Genomic DNA, 15925 nt, shown 5'->3' on the forward strand with positions numbered 1-15925 from the left:
TCATTGACCTTAAGAGAATACTAATTAGTTATTATTCATAGCACAGATGTGTCTCCTTGTTGGATTCTTTTAGCCACCAAGAAACTAGAGTATTCTTATAATTAGGCCTTTGATTCAGGAGAGTTGAGGGCAGGAGCAACCTCTTTCCTCAATCATGAAGATTCACGGTAACAATCAAGGAGAAGTGGTAGAAGTCTGAGGATATTGGTGCTCTGTTTAGATATAAGGAAGAATACTCATCTTGTCCTTCAGAAAATAAAAATACTTTTTCCTTCAGAATTTTTCTTGGCTGAATCATCTGCATTAAAACATTTTCTTAGCTGAATTAGGGTAAGTGTGGATAAAATAGATTGTCTTAGGGAGTATTATCAGAGGTTTCTCAACATCAAAATGATTTGTGTACAACCTTCTAGCTTTTATACTAATTTTTCTTCCTTCAGTAGAATATAGGACATCTACTAAACTCTATGTTAATATCTCTTAAATTGGAGATCATTAAAAATGAAAAGCACTATTCCTCTTGAATCAGAAGTTTGTGATTAAATATCTATGTTATGATCTATTTTGGCAAGTATTTATTAAGAGCCTACTAGGTACTTTAAGGAACATTCATCTAATAAAATAGAAGTGTGTCAGAGTGAAAGAAGGAGTGAGTTTGTTGGAAAAGTAAAAATTATGAAATCCATTTTGAATTATAATGTGTGAAATGAGTTGTAAGCCTACCTGTTGGTATGATAATTTAAAAATATGTGTTGGTGTTGAGCGTCCTAGTAAAATTGCATACTTGGAAGCCTAAGAGAAAAGTAAAACTAGGAAAGGCAGATGGCAAAGTTACATGTCCAGAGCTAGTAACTGAAGCTACAGAATGAAGGAGATAAATGAAAAAAGAGAAATGCTGTGATAAACATTTGGGTGTAGGAGTCTTTTGATATAACAACTTCTTTTCATTTGGGCAGATGTCTAGCAGTGGAATTGCTGGATTACATGATAGGTCTACTTTTAGTTCTCTGAGGAATTCCCCTACTGTTTTCCATGAAGTTGTGCTAACTTCTATTGCCACCAGTGAGTGTTCCTTTTCACAACCTCCATACCAATATCTATTGTTTTTTGAATTAATAATAACAACTACTCTGACAGAGGTAAAATGGTATCTCTTTGCAGTTTAAATTTGCATTCCCCTAGTGATTAGTGATGTAGTGATGTTGAACATTTTCTCATATGTTTGTTGGCCATTTGTACTTTTTTTTTTTTTTTAAGATAGTCTAGCTCTGCCACACAGGCTAAAGTGCCAGGGCCTCAGCCTAGCTCGCAGCAAACTTAAATTCCTAGCCTCAATCTATCCTCCTGCCTCAGCCCCCTGACTATCTAGGACTATAGGCATAAGCCATCACACTCAGCTAACTTTTCTAGTTTTAGTAGAGATGGGGTTCTTGCTTTGCTCAGATGGGTCTCAAACTACAGAACTCAAGTGATCCTCCCACCTTGGCCTCCCAGAGTGCTAGGATTACAGTCATAAGCCGCCGTGCCCAGCTTGTATAATTTGTTTGTGTCCCTTGCCTACTTTTGTTGGAGTTATTTGTTTTTCTTGCTAACTTTTTGAGTTTTTTGTAAATTCTGGATATTAATCCTTTGCCGAATGTATAGTTTGTGAATATTTTCTGACATTATTTAGGTTCTCTGTTTAGTCTGTTATTTCCTCTGTTGAAAATTTTTTTAGTTTAATTAAATCCCATTTATTTATTTTTGTTGTGGTTGTATTTGATTCAAGATTTTAGTCATAAATTCTTTGCCTAAGCCAATGTCCAGAAGAGTTTTTCCCATGTTTTAATTTGTATGGTCTTACATTTAAGCCTTTAACCCATCTTGAGTTAACTTTTGTGTATGGTGAGAGATAGGAAACACCTATGTATGGTGAGAGAGAGAGAGAATTAATATTTTCATTTTTCTACATGTAGCTCTCCAATTTTCCCAGCACCATTTATTAAATAGGGGGTACTTTCCCAAGTGTATGTTTTAGTCTGTTTGTACAAGATCAGTTGGTTGTAGGCATATGGTTTTATTTGGGGGTTCTTCATTTTATTCCACTGATTTATGTGTGTACCTTGATACCAATGAAGTCTGGTAACATCATGCCTCCAGATTTGTTGCTTTCGCTTAGGATCACTTTGACTATCTAGGTTCTATTTTGATTTCATTGGAAATTTAAGTTTACTTTTTCTAGTTCTGTGAAAAATTAGTTGGTATTTTAATGGGAATTGCATTGAATCTGTAAATCACTCTGGGCAGTATAGACATTTTAATAATGCTTATTCCTCCAATCAATGAGCATGGGACATTTTCCATTTGTTTATCTGTGATATATCAGTCTTTTGTAGTTTTTCTTTCACTTCCTTGGTTAAGTATATTGTTAGGTATTTTATTTTCTTTACATCTATTATAAGTGGTATCAAGTTCTTGATGACTTTTAGCATAATTGTTATTGGTGTATAGAAATGCTAATGATTTGTGTATATTAATTTTGTAATTTGAGACTCTACTGAATTTGTTTATAAATTCTAGGAGTCTTTTGGTGAATTCTTTAAGGTTTTCTAGATGTCAGGTCATATTTTCAGCAAATAGGGGTAGTTCGACCTCTCCTTTTGTGATTTGGATGCCTTTAGTTTCTTTGTCTTGCCTGATTGCCCTGGCTAGGACTTCCAGCACTATGTTAAATACAAGTGGTGATAGTGCTTCTTCCAATTCTTGGAGGAATTTCAACTTTATCCTATTCATTATGATGTTGGCTGTGGGTTATAGCTTTTAAAATTTTTCTTCTGTGCCTAGTTATTTGAGGCTTTTTATCATGAAGGGTTACTGGATTTTATCAAATGCTTTTCTGCATCTATTTTGGTTTGTTTGTTTGTATGTTTTTTAGAGAAGTAACATTTACTACATTTGAAACAATACAGCAGAAATCTCAAAAATTTACTCATTGTAAATTATATTTTAGCATAATCCACCTCAAATAGTAATGTCTTTTTCTGCATTTACTTGGATATGTATAGAATCCCTTTTTTTCATACTACATCACAGAAGAGGAACGTGCTGATTTGTACAGATATTTAACAGAGCACTCTGATATGATTTTCCTAACTACTGCCTTCATATTTCATTTTGAATTCAGACCACTGAAATTGCAGCATACATGAATTGCATTTTCATGTATGAAATTTCATGAAATTTCAAAAGGAAATTTATAAAAATTAAATTATTCTGGTTTTTGTTTTTAATTCTACTTATGTGGTGAATCACAACTTGTTGATTTGCATATGTTAAACCAGTTTTGCATTCCTAGGATGAAACACACTTGAACACGCAGAATTATCTTTTTGGTGTGATGTTGGATTCAGTTTGCTAGTACTTTGTTGGAGTTTTATACATCTATATTCTTGAGGGATATTGGTCTGTAGTTTTGTTGTTGTTGTTGTTGTTGTGTCCTTTCCTAGCTTTGGTATCAGGGTGATTTTGGCTCCTGGCTTCATAGAATGAGTTAGAGAGGATTCCCTCCTTCTTGATGGTATGGAACAGCTTCAGTAGGGTTGAGGCCAATTCTTTGTAGGTCTGATAGAATTTGGTTGTGAATCATTTTCTCCCAGGCCTTTTTGTTGTTGTTATTTTAGGGAGGATTTTTTAATTAGTGTTTTGATCTTACTACTTCTTATTGGTCTGTTCAGGATTTCTAGTTTTTCTTGATTCATACTTAATGAGGTGTGTGCTTCTGAAAATTTATCTAGTTCCTCTAGGTTCTCTACTTCATGTGCATAGAGGTATTCATAGTAGTCTCACATAATCTTTTGTATTTCTTTGGGACTAGTCATAATGTCTCTTTTTCATTTCTGGTTGAACTTTTTGTGTGGAATACTTTTTTCCACCCCTTAAATTCAATGAGAATCTTTCTGAGTCAAATGGGTTCTTGGAGACAACATGTATTTGGGGTTTTTAAAAATCCGTTCTATCAGTTTATATATTTTAAATGGGGGATTTAGAGGATTTTCAGTGTGAGTATGGATATGTGAAATACTGTAGCAGTCATCATATTGATTGCTACCTAGTTGCTTTGTTTTCTCCTTTGTGTTATTATTCCATAAGAGCTGTGTGTTTTTATGTCTAGATGTTTTTACACTGGTACACATTGAACTGTTCTATTCAATGTATAGAGTACTTTTTAACATTCCTTGCAGGAAAGGTCTTGTGGTAACAAAATCACTTATTGTTTGCTTGTCTGGGAAAGATTTTATTTTTTCTTCATTTATGAAACCTAGTTTTATAGGATAAAACATTTGTGGCTGATAGTTATTCTGTTTAAGATGACTAAAAATAGGACCCTCATTCTCTTCCAGCTTGTAAAATTTCCTATGAGAAGTCTGCAGTTAGTCTGGAGGATTTTTCCTTGTAAGTTATTTGATGCTTTCATCTCACAACCTGTAAGATTTTCTCCTTCACTTTGAATTTATTTAGTATGATGACTTGTGCCTTGGAGATATCCTGTTTGTAAGACTCTTCCTGGAATTTGATAACCTTCTTGTATCCAGATGTTTAAATTTCTGGGAATACCGGGGAAGTTATGAGGCTTTTACAGCTATTTATTAAGTAACCTTCTCTAAACTTGAGATATGTCCCTACAAATACACTTTGAACCTGTCATTGCTTGAAGTGAATTAACACTTTGAATTTTGATTGCAGTGTTATTAACTTAAATAATTTTGTAGAGTGAGGAAAATACTAAATAAATAACTCTGTAAAAAATAAGAAAAAGTAAATTATGAAGACCTAGACCTTAGGAGACTGTAAATTATGAAATCAATTATACAAAAATCCAAATAATATTTGCGATAAGAAAGGACAATTTCTACATCTAAGAAGTAAAAATAAGCTAAAAGATTAATGGCGATACAGAGAAGTTTGAGATGAAAATGAATAAATTTTATTTCTACAAGGAAATGGTAGAATTTGAGACTATTGACTGAAAGGAGGAAAGCAAGAGTTAGTTTTAAGCCAATTATAGATTAGGTGGGTAGTTCTCAATCAGGGTGACCTATCCCATTGCATTCATTTGACAATTCCTGCAAACATTTTTAATTGTCACAACTGGGGAGGAATGGTTCTGATGTGGTAGGTAGGAATGGTTCTATGTGGTTCTTCATAGTGGTAGAAACTATGGTACTGCCAAACAGGCTACAAAGCACAGAACAAATCTTACAATAAAAAAAAATTACCCATACCAAAATGTCAACAATTCCAAGGTTGATAAACTCTGGATTACTAGGGTAAAAATGTCAGCAAAATGATAGGTTCTACCTTGGAGCCCCAGAGATAAAGAAAGCAAGATGTTATTTTTATAGATGGCTATACTTCTAACTTCTTGTACACTGATCCTCAATAATAAGAAGGTAACGTATAAAATTTCATTCAGATGTTTCATTATTTTATTTCAGAATTTTTGAATTAATTGCCATACATACTCAACTAGAATTGCAATTTTGGGAAAGACTGAAAAGTCATGCACAAAAAGAGACTAACATATTGTGAAGACAACACCCTGTAGGAAAAAAGTTCTGGGTTTAAATTTAGGTGCTAGATAAGATAAAGTGACAAAGTAGCGAGTAATGCTGAAATAAGTGATATTATTATGTTTTTAATGATTCTAGGACAGTGGTTCTCAACCTACTTATGAAGTAGTAATGAAAATAATTTTATGGTTGGGGGTCACTACAACATGAGGAACTGTATTAAAGGGTTGCAGCATTAGGGAGGTTGAGAACCACTGTTCTAGAATATCTGTCTCTCAAGTGTCCCAGAAATCTCTAAATTAGAAAAAACTCCAGGAAATTTGAACGAGCAGATAGGGTATGAAGTCACTCCCCTTGTTTCATTTAATATTAATGTGGTTTTTCTCCTCAGTGAAACAATATATAAAAGTAAATACAACAAAAGAATGAACTGTAAAGTTATTGATTCAAATTTGTCATCCTTGAGCATTTAGTTTGGTGCTTCTATGTTTTTGGAGCAGAAAAGTTATTCTGAGGGGGAAAAAGTCACAGTAAAAGACATTTAATGACATGAAAATGAACAAAGTTCCCTTTATATAATATTCCAATGATTCATGTAGATTTTTAAGTTCAATCAGATAATGTCTACATTATAACCCATGTTTGAACATTTTATATGAGACTTAAAAAACTATCCAATAGTCCATCACTCTTACTATCATAACTTGAAGTTTTAAATACTTGAAGTTTACTAGAACACTGAAAAGGGTATAATAGTAAGATTGTTATTTATAGCTTAAGTGTAATGGCTCATTTGAGTCTGGTGATGAAGTTTCTGATATACTTACTGTGATTTCCAATGTTTGATTATTATATCTTCAGAGTTGCTGTTAAGGAAAAAAAGAATGATCAATGATAGCCACTTCAGTGGATTTGTACTACTTGGATTCACAGGACAGCCTCAGCTGGAAATGATCATCTCTGGGGTTGTCTTTTTCTTCTACACCATTGCCTTGATGGGAAATGCAGCCATCATCCTGCTGTCTTTCTTGGATGACCATCTGCAAAGCCCCATGTATTTCTTTCTTAGAAATTTGGCCATCTTGGATCTTTGTTACACCACAAACATAGTTCCACAGATGTTGGTCAATATCTGGGGCAAAGACAAGACAATTACCTTTGGTGGCTGTGCCTTTCAACTTTTCACTGATATGGTACTGTGCTCAGTTGAATGCATCCTTCTGGCTGTGATGTCATATGACCGATTTAATGCTGTTTGCAAGCCTCTGCATTATATGACCATAATGAACCCCCAACTCTGCCAAGGCCTTGTAGCTGTTGCCTGGGTAGTTGGTATTATTAATTGCATGATACTTTCTCCCTATGCCATGAGTCTTCCTCGGTGTGAAAATCACCACCTAGACCACTTTTTTTGTGAAATGTCTGCAATGATCAAGATTGCATGTGTGGACACCACAACCATGGAGGTAACCACATTTGCCATGTGCCTGATTATAGTTCTCGTTCCTCTTCTTCTCATACTTGTTTCATATGGCTTCATTGCTATAGCTGTACTCAAGATCAAGTCTGCAGCAGGAAGACAAAAAGCATTTGGGACCTGTTCCTCACATCTCATTGTGGTATCCATCTTTTATGGAACTGTCATCTACATGTACATACAGCCAGGAAACAGTCCAAGCCAGCATGAAGGCAAACTTCTCAGTATCTTTTATTCCATTGTTACTCCTAGCTTGAACCCACTGATTTATACACTAAGGAATAAGGAGTTCAAGGGTGCCATGAAGAGGCTGATTGTAAAATAAAAAGGTTGCAGGAAACTAACAGGACATGTATTCTTCCTCCCAGCAATTTTCAATACAGAAATTGGCCCCTTCCAATCTAAAAGTAGACAATTTATTTTGTAATCAACAAAGATAAAGACAATACTCAGGAAATAAATAAAAATTACAATCAAATCCAAAGCATTTATTGAATTATTAATACATAATAATACAGGTACAAAAACTCATATTTAAAATGAATTTATAAACTTAAGTACCAACACCAGAAATAACTTATACTGTGCACTGATTTTTTTGTGTTGTAAATGTTCCAATAGTATTTAAATTGATTAATCTAATTCTAGTATTTTCCTTTGATTATGCTAACTAAATAATGTCATGAATTCAAGTGTGCAGTTCTCACTGCACTGTATTTTAAGATACAACATCTTTTCTTCAACCAGCCCCAGGAATATTTTTACCTATGAAAATCTCTACCCTGAAAATTGCAGCAATAAAACCAGTTATTAACCAAGAAGACTGAAAGTTCTAGTTCCAAATCAGCTTGAAAGTAACCTAATATTAATTGGTCACAGTCATTTTTATCCCTTAAATATCAGCTTCTGCCCAGATAATCATTTAAAGAATTTGATTCTTGTGATCACAAAAAGAAAAAAATTATATCAGGTTACATTAACTACATTTAAAATACATACTAATACTTCTTCCTGTTCTACTTAGTTTTCCAAATTTTTACTGCTTATTTTAAAGACCAACATGGAAGTATTATCATAGTACCTGATTTGAAAGTCCTAAATTCCTATTCTGAGTTCTTGGGGGAAAATTGATATATGGAAAGGTGATTTTATTTGACAACCAAAAAGGTTTCTTAGTCTTCCTCTAAAGTGTTTTTTAAAATCATTTCTTCTTCATTTTTGTTAAGTTATAATTCTTTCCATATTTAGGAAGACAAATTTTGATGATGGAGGTAGTTTAGAGCTATATTACCAGCTTATATCTTGAAAACTAAGAATTTTTAATCCTTACCTTATGTTTATGGTCCAATATGCAATATTATTTTTCTTGATCCATCTCTTATTCATATTATAGCTATTACACTATCATGTAATTCCATTCACACTAGAGAGTTTTTTTTTAAGCTAGACTGGTTCGTTCTATTTCTCATATCTGCCATCTCCCTTGAAAAAGTCGAAAACTTAACAGAATGAGAAATCAAGAATATTTGACTTTGTTGTTTTTGAAGTTCTTAAGCATGAAAACAAATTTAATTTCTATTAAATTAAGACGTCTACATGTTCCATTGGTGAAGCTAAGTTAAAATGGTTTAATACCTGGTTTGAAGAATCTAAAATACAGATAGAAATAGTTTAAGCTCTGCAGTAACTTTTCATCCCAGCTTCCCAGGAAATGGCACTACTTCCAGAAGTTTTTCTAAATCTGCAGAGAAAATACAGCAACAACAAAAATAAATAAACAGGACTTAATTAAATTAAAAAGATTCTGCACAGCAAAGTAAATAATCAACAGAATGAATAGACAATCTATAGAGTGGAAGAAAACATTTGCAAACTGTGTAACCAACAAATTCTAATATCCAGAAATTACAAAGAACTTAAATTCGCAAAAAAAGAAAAAGCAAATAAAAAAAAAAAACACCAAGAAGTAGATAAGTGGAATAAACAGAAGTTTTTCAGAAGAATATATGGCTATAAAACATGAAAAATTGTTCAACATCATTAATCATCAGGGAAATACAAATTGCCCCTATCAGAAAGGCCATTATTTTTTTTTTTGAGACAAAGTCTCTTCATCACCCTCATGTTATAATGTGCCATGACATTATAATGCACAGCAACCCCAAACTCTTGGAAACAAGCAATTCTTTAAAAAGTAAAAAATAAATAAATAAATAGATAAATAAATGCTGGCATGTAGGTACAGAGAAAGTAACACGTAACACTATTGGTAGGACTGAAAATTGGTACAACCTCTATGGAAAGCAGTATGGTGACTCTTCAATGAAATAAATGTAGACCTACCATTTGACCCAGAAATCCCACTACTGGGTATCTACCCAAAGGAAAAGAAACCATTTTATCGAAAGGCATGTGCACTCAAATGTTTATTGCTGCACAATTCACAATTTCAAAGATGGGGATGCAGCCTAAGTGCCCTTTAGTTCATGAGTGGATTAACAAAATGTGGTATATATCTACTATGGATTACTACTCAATCATAAAAAGGAATGAAATAATGTCTTTTGAAGCAACATGGATAGAACTGGAGACCATTATCCTAAGCAAAGTATCTCAGGAATGGAAAACCAAATATCATATATTCTCACTAATAAGTGGGAGCTAAACAATGCATACACATGGACATAAAGCAATTAAAGGACATGAAAAGCCAAGAAAGGAGGAGGGAAAAGTGAGTATGTGGGATAAAAACTTACTATTGGGTACAATAAAACTATTCTGGTGACAGGCACACCAAAAGCCCTGAGTTAAGCATTATTCAAGGTAGCCACATAACAAAAACATTTGTACTCTTTAATTAATATTTTGAAATAAAAATAAATCTATAGATAGACATCTAACATTTTGTAATAAATGTTTTGTACCTTTGAACCTATTAGGAGTGCTCTATTTTCCAGGAATTCCAAAATGTAAAGAAAAAGCATTCAAATATACAAAAGAGAGAAAACATAGGAGAGAAAGTTACTAAAAGCAGATAAGAGAAATGTTCATATTAGAAGAACATAACACATACAGCTTAAAGAATGTTGTAACTATAAAGTAACATTCACCCAAATCAGGTCTCAGAAAAAAGTGCCTGAAGTGCCATTTCATGATTGTCCCCATCCTTCCCACTCAACAGTAATCATATAGACTTCACTTTTTTCCTTTTCTATACATACTTTACCTTATTATGCTCTGTAAATAAACTAGTATAACTTTAATTTTTTTTAATATCATATAAATGGATTATGTTGTCCCTAGATTCATTTAAATAACATTACATTTTTTTAAATTTATTGTTGGGAATTCATTGAGGGTACAAGAAACAGGTTACACTGATTGCATTTGTTAGGTAAAGTCCCTCTTATAATATCACATTTTTTTTGATCCATCCATGTATTGAGCATTTCTCTTTTCTTATTATTTCAGGTTAATGTAAGGGTACAAACAACCAGGTCAAAACATTTGAATTTGTTAGGTCTCCCATATAGTTATGTCCCACACTCAAAAGGTGTGCCGAACACCCTTGCACTGTCTCTTCAGTGGGAGTACCCCACTACACCTCCCCTCTACTCCTCCTTTGTATCCCCTCAATTAAGCTCTGTAGTGACTTTCATCCCAGCTTCCCAGTTAATGGCACTACATAAACAGGACTTAATTAAATTAAAAACTTGAATTGAGATGAATTTTTCTCCTATGTGGACATGCATAAGATCATTGGATTCATATTAATATTGACATTAGATAATTGCTTTTCCATTCTTGTGATACTTAGTACTAAGAATGTGTTTTAACTCCATCCAGGATAATACAAAAGTTGTGAAGTCTCCATCCTTTTATGACTGAATAGTATTCCATGGTATGCGTATACCACAGCTTGTTAATCCATTCCTGAGTTGATGAGCATTTAGGTAGTTTCCACATCTTGGTAATTATAAACTGAGCGGCAATAAACGATCTAGTGCAAATGTCTTTATGATAAAAGCATTTTTTTTTTCTCCTGGATAGATGTGTAGTTGTGAGATGGTTAATGAATGCATAAGTATTGTTAGATTGAATGAACAATATTTAATAGCACAATAAAGAGACTGTAGTCAACAATGAGTCATGCTATTACTTTCAAATAACTAAAAGAGTGGAGTTGTAATGTTCCTAATACCAAAAAATCATAAATGCCTGAGGGGAATGAATAATTTGTGTGAGTATTTAAAGTATTAAATAATTGAATTTAATACTGTGATTTTATCAACACACATTATATGCCTGCGTCAAAACATCATATGTATCCCATAAATATATACAGCTATTATGTACTCAAAATAATTAAAATATTTTCAAAACAAAAGCAATAGTCATTATCCTTTACCCATTCAGACTCAGGAGCAAAACGTTTAATACTTTACCTTTTCTAGTAATGATTTGCTATGGGTTTGTGAAAAAAACATTTTTTATATTTCAAGTGGTGACATTTTCCATAAGATGCTAAATCTTATCCAATGTTTTATATTTCTGTATAGAAATGTTTTCTTATTTTATTCAATTAACATGGTGAATCATATGACTCAATTTGAAGCTCCTCTTGCTTTTCTTGAACAAACAGAATTTTGTCATAATACATTTTCCTTGTTCCATACCATAGGATTCATTTCATAGATGACTAATAATTTTATCTGATTAAGTAATGTTCATAATTTTACCTAATTAAGTAATAGGTCACTGAAATCAAAAAATTTCAAAATAGTGACCATTCTGTTTTTAGGCTATCTTCTTTCATTTCTACTTCATTGTTTTAGTTATATGTACACATGTGCTCCAATTTCACCTACATTTAATATCCTTGAAAAACTGTAATAACTTTGTTCATTTCATTTTTAATTTTATTCAACTTTTTAATGCTGTCTTTTTTTTACTTTAAGTTTATTCACTTTTACCTGCTTTTTTAAAAAATTTCATTTGTTTTTCTTCCATTTCTTCTCTTAAAACATACTGCAGTATTGTTTATCCCTTTTTTTCACCACATAGTTTGTGAGTTTTATGTTTCTGTTCTGTGTTCTAGCTTCATAAGGTTAGTTACTTCCTTAAGTTTCTCTTTTTTAATGAACCATGGCTCTCAATCCTCATTTTCTGAATAGTAACATTTTAAAGAATGAGGTAAGTTGCTGCTTGCCTTTTTCCTGACCCCATCATGTTTATTACTATTTATCTCTAATAATTGTTTTATTTTATTATTACATTATTATTTTTATTATTAATGAGTTCATATTTTGTCCTGGACAAACTGTTCTCAGAATATTTGTACTAGAGATGAGCCAATTATGTATTGTAAGCCATAAGAATGTTTCTTCAGACTCAAGACTATATCCACAAGTGAGTTTTTTAGCTTATAATTCTAAACAGTCAACTGAGATTTTCTGCTCTAGGTCTAGGTCTAGCTTAGGTGCAGTCTCGCCCTTATTCTGTAATATAACAATAAAATATATCTAAGTGTAGCTTATCTCTGTGATTTCTTGTTGGCTTGTTTTAATGAAAGTCACTTAGTTTATTTCCCGGCCATTTTCAGAGAGGAGATGAGAATATTCCAGCTATTTGCAGCAGAGGGCATCCATTTTCAGCATTGTTTCATACCTGTCTCAACTTCACTAATTTCAATATATTTTTCTACTTTTGGACATTTGTCAGAGGTCAGCTTTTAAGATGAAGTTTGCATTTTTGTTTTATTAATCTCTTGTTTTGAGGTATTTCTTAGGGAAGAAGAAGTAATAATTCTTTGTCCTACTACTAGAATTTTAACCTGCCATTTTAAATAATCTCTAAGATTCATGACAAAGCTTGCGATCTTTGATATTATTATTAGAGCTATTCAATACTGAATACTGCAAAAATATTTTTGGAAATACACATCTATAAATTGGCAACTTCTAGGGAGTAAGTAATTGAACAGTGTGCCCTCAATAGAAGTAACAAACTAAAATATAAATAATAATTTAGGCATAAGCCTATGAAATAATTACCACTATAATTCTCTTACTTTTCCTGTCTATGGTAGTGACCCAGACACACTGCTACTTTTACTAAAGTAAAAGTATGCAACTTTTACTAAGATGCAACTTTTACTTAAAATGTCTTTCCTTGTAGAAGTTAGGAATTTTATTGTTACTGAAATATGTTTGAAATTTTAGTTTAAACAAGAGAAGATATGATAGGAAAAATACAACTTGTGCTCATTTGCATAAGTATATTTACATGTCATCTGTATTGTTCATTACCTATGTTGCCTAATAGTACCTAATTTGTAACATCTAGACACACAATGTTCTTCCATATAAAATAGACTAATAAAACTATCAATTAAAGTATTTTATTGATAAAACCATATATAGAAATGTATTTTGACTGCTAAACACTGTTCTATCTTTTTATTTCATCTTACATTAGTGTATTTATAATAATGATGATTGTTTTAATTTCCACCCAAAGTTGAAAAGGAATTGATTGATTCTGGCAATTTGTGACCCTTCTTTTGAGAGATTTATTCAATGTTTTCCCTTGGGTATCTTTATAGTACACATTAATTGCTAATGAGATAATTCAATTTCCCTGAAGTCTTCCCAGATACAACATATTTCATCATTGCTGTTTAGGAAAACCTAATTAGTTTAATTTCACATTGAAGATGTTTCTTCTCTGAATCATAAATAGGATAATTCATCTTGGATAGGTACATGAACTGAGAGAGCTGAGAGACAGGGCCACCTCTTGACATAAACATGTAGGATCCCAATGCAAGTGAGAGGAATGGTGTAAGTAATTGCATTCTCCATAGTTAGATCCTGCTTTAGAAAAGTTAGATCTTTTTTCTCTAAGAACAATCCTTATTTAAATTATGAGCACAAGAAAAGCCTATAAGCTTAATTAGTAAACAAATTGGGAAAAAATATGTTGTCTTGAAAATATTTTACAATTTCTCAAATTTAGAGAAAATTTGCATAAAAACCTTTCTACTAATTTTCTTTGCTTCAAAGTTTAGAACATACATTATGTCTGAAGTTGATTTCTATGAAATGTATACAGAAAATGAAAACAAGTATTTATGTTTTTAATCTCCACTTCCCAAATTGATAAATTCATTTTAACAAACATTTATTAAGAATCTATGAGGTATACTTTATGAGGCATCTACCGGAATAAGAAGTTGATAAGTCTGTGAGAGAATTAAGATTTGTTTTAAGAGGTAAAATTTTATGAAATCAGTTTTGTATATAGGTGATAGGGGATGAGACTGTTGTAAAATCTATTGGAAATGTTTAGCAATTGGGTAAAATTATAAATCTGAAGATAAAAAGACAAGTGGACCAGAGAAAACTAGAATGGCTAGTTATTTGTGCAAAATTAGTAAGTGAAGTCACAGAGACAGAGGGAATGAGTGAAGGATAAAGAAGATCAGATATCTGATTAAAGAATCGTGGCGATGAATGCAGGGAGAAAGAAGGAAAGGAGTGGCAGTTTCAGTGGGGAAAATGCTAATGAAAAACTAATTTTAAAGAATAGTTTACAAAACTACAGAGCAACTCCAGTTTAGGAGATACTGACTTGCCATAGAGAAGTCAAGTAGAAGAATAATTTAGAAAAAACCAGGGATATTGCACTGGGATATTGTTTGTGTGTTTGAGAAACCATTTTTAGTTGACTACTGGGGGTAAGCTGTAAAGAGACAGTACTTATTGTAGATATGAAGGGAAAGGAGCCAGGTGTGGTGATTAAAGTTTCTTTTAACAGTCAAATGTTTACAGATGCTTTCTCTGTGCTAATCCTGAGGAGAGTCCCTGGTGATACAAAAACGAAAATCAGAATTCTCTCCCTTGAAGCAGTTTAACATTTTAAATACATGATAACTAGATCCAAAAGTTTTGTAGGATGAGGAAAAGACAGGAATGATTATTAGACGTTAGGTATAAAATTTTGAAATGTATCTATTTCTAAAGAATCACTCCATTTGAGATGGTAGAAAATGGAATCAAAAGTACAGATGAGAAGATAACATTTGCAGTGAAAGAGACAGATTGCTGGTCTTGGGGAAGGTGGGAGGGGGAGGCAAATAACATTTGAGAATACAAGTTTTGGTATGAAAGGAAAGATTTTTTAAGACTACAAAATTAGAAGATTTAGATAACAGATTGAAAGTGGATAAGTGGATAGCAGAATTAAAACTATGCAGCTTAAATATCTGAAAAAGAGCATAAGAGGTATGAAACCTGTATTTTCTATAAACCCTCAGCTCAAGGAGGTAACAATTTGTCATGGATTCGTAACTCCTATCATAGCATCACTATGAATAAAAGGAAGTCCATCCAGTTTTATTTAGCCATTTTGTTCAGAGTCTTCCTATGACACTTCTGCAATTGTTTGCCTTGGTATACAAGTGTCAATCTATATAACAAACAGAGAGGGGGTGAAATGATGTTTATTGGAACTAAAACATTGTATAGGGAAGGGAATATGTATGCCATAGTAAACTGTGTGCATATTCAGGAAGGTTAAAGGAAGATTAAGTTTTTCAATGGACAGAAAATGAGAGGATTACATAATTGCCTTGAAATAATTATTTTTGACTACAGAAATCAACAACAAGGGTGACACCAGTCTAAGGTTGGACAGGTAGTTGATGGACAGATGTCCTTATAGGAGCATTTCTTGCATAAGGTTAAAATGGCCTTTGTGCAAGGTTGTAGTTTTTGCAATCTTTTATAATACTATTTGTTATCAGACATACCAGCATGAGAACCCTCTCTTCATTGCACTCCATGGCTCTATTTTTTAGGGTTTTCTTAACATTAATGATTCTCTTTTGATTTTCACA

At 32.5% G+C, this 15925-nt stretch overlaps 1 protein-coding gene across 1 annotated transcript in view; it reads left to right on the plus strand.

The window, feature by feature from the left end:
- The first annotated feature begins 6433 nt into the window (after window positions 1-6433).
- LOC100951103 (olfactory receptor 2W1-like) overlaps window positions 6434-15925 on the plus strand; it is a 10664-nt gene continuing 1172 nt past the window's right edge. The window contains exon 1 of the mRNA XM_003801877.1: window positions 6434-6930. Within this exon, the coding sequence (XP_003801925.1) occupies window positions 6434-6930 (497 nt within the window). The remainder of the gene's footprint in view (window positions 6931-15925) is intronic.

Source organism: Otolemur garnettii, unplaced genomic scaffold (genome assembly GCF_000181295.1).
Source record: "Otolemur garnettii isolate 467f Iridium unplaced genomic scaffold, OtoGar3 scaffold00223, whole genome shotgun sequence".
In the NCBI taxonomy this organism is placed as follows: Eukaryota; Metazoa; Chordata; class Mammalia; order Primates; family Galagidae; genus Otolemur; species Otolemur garnettii.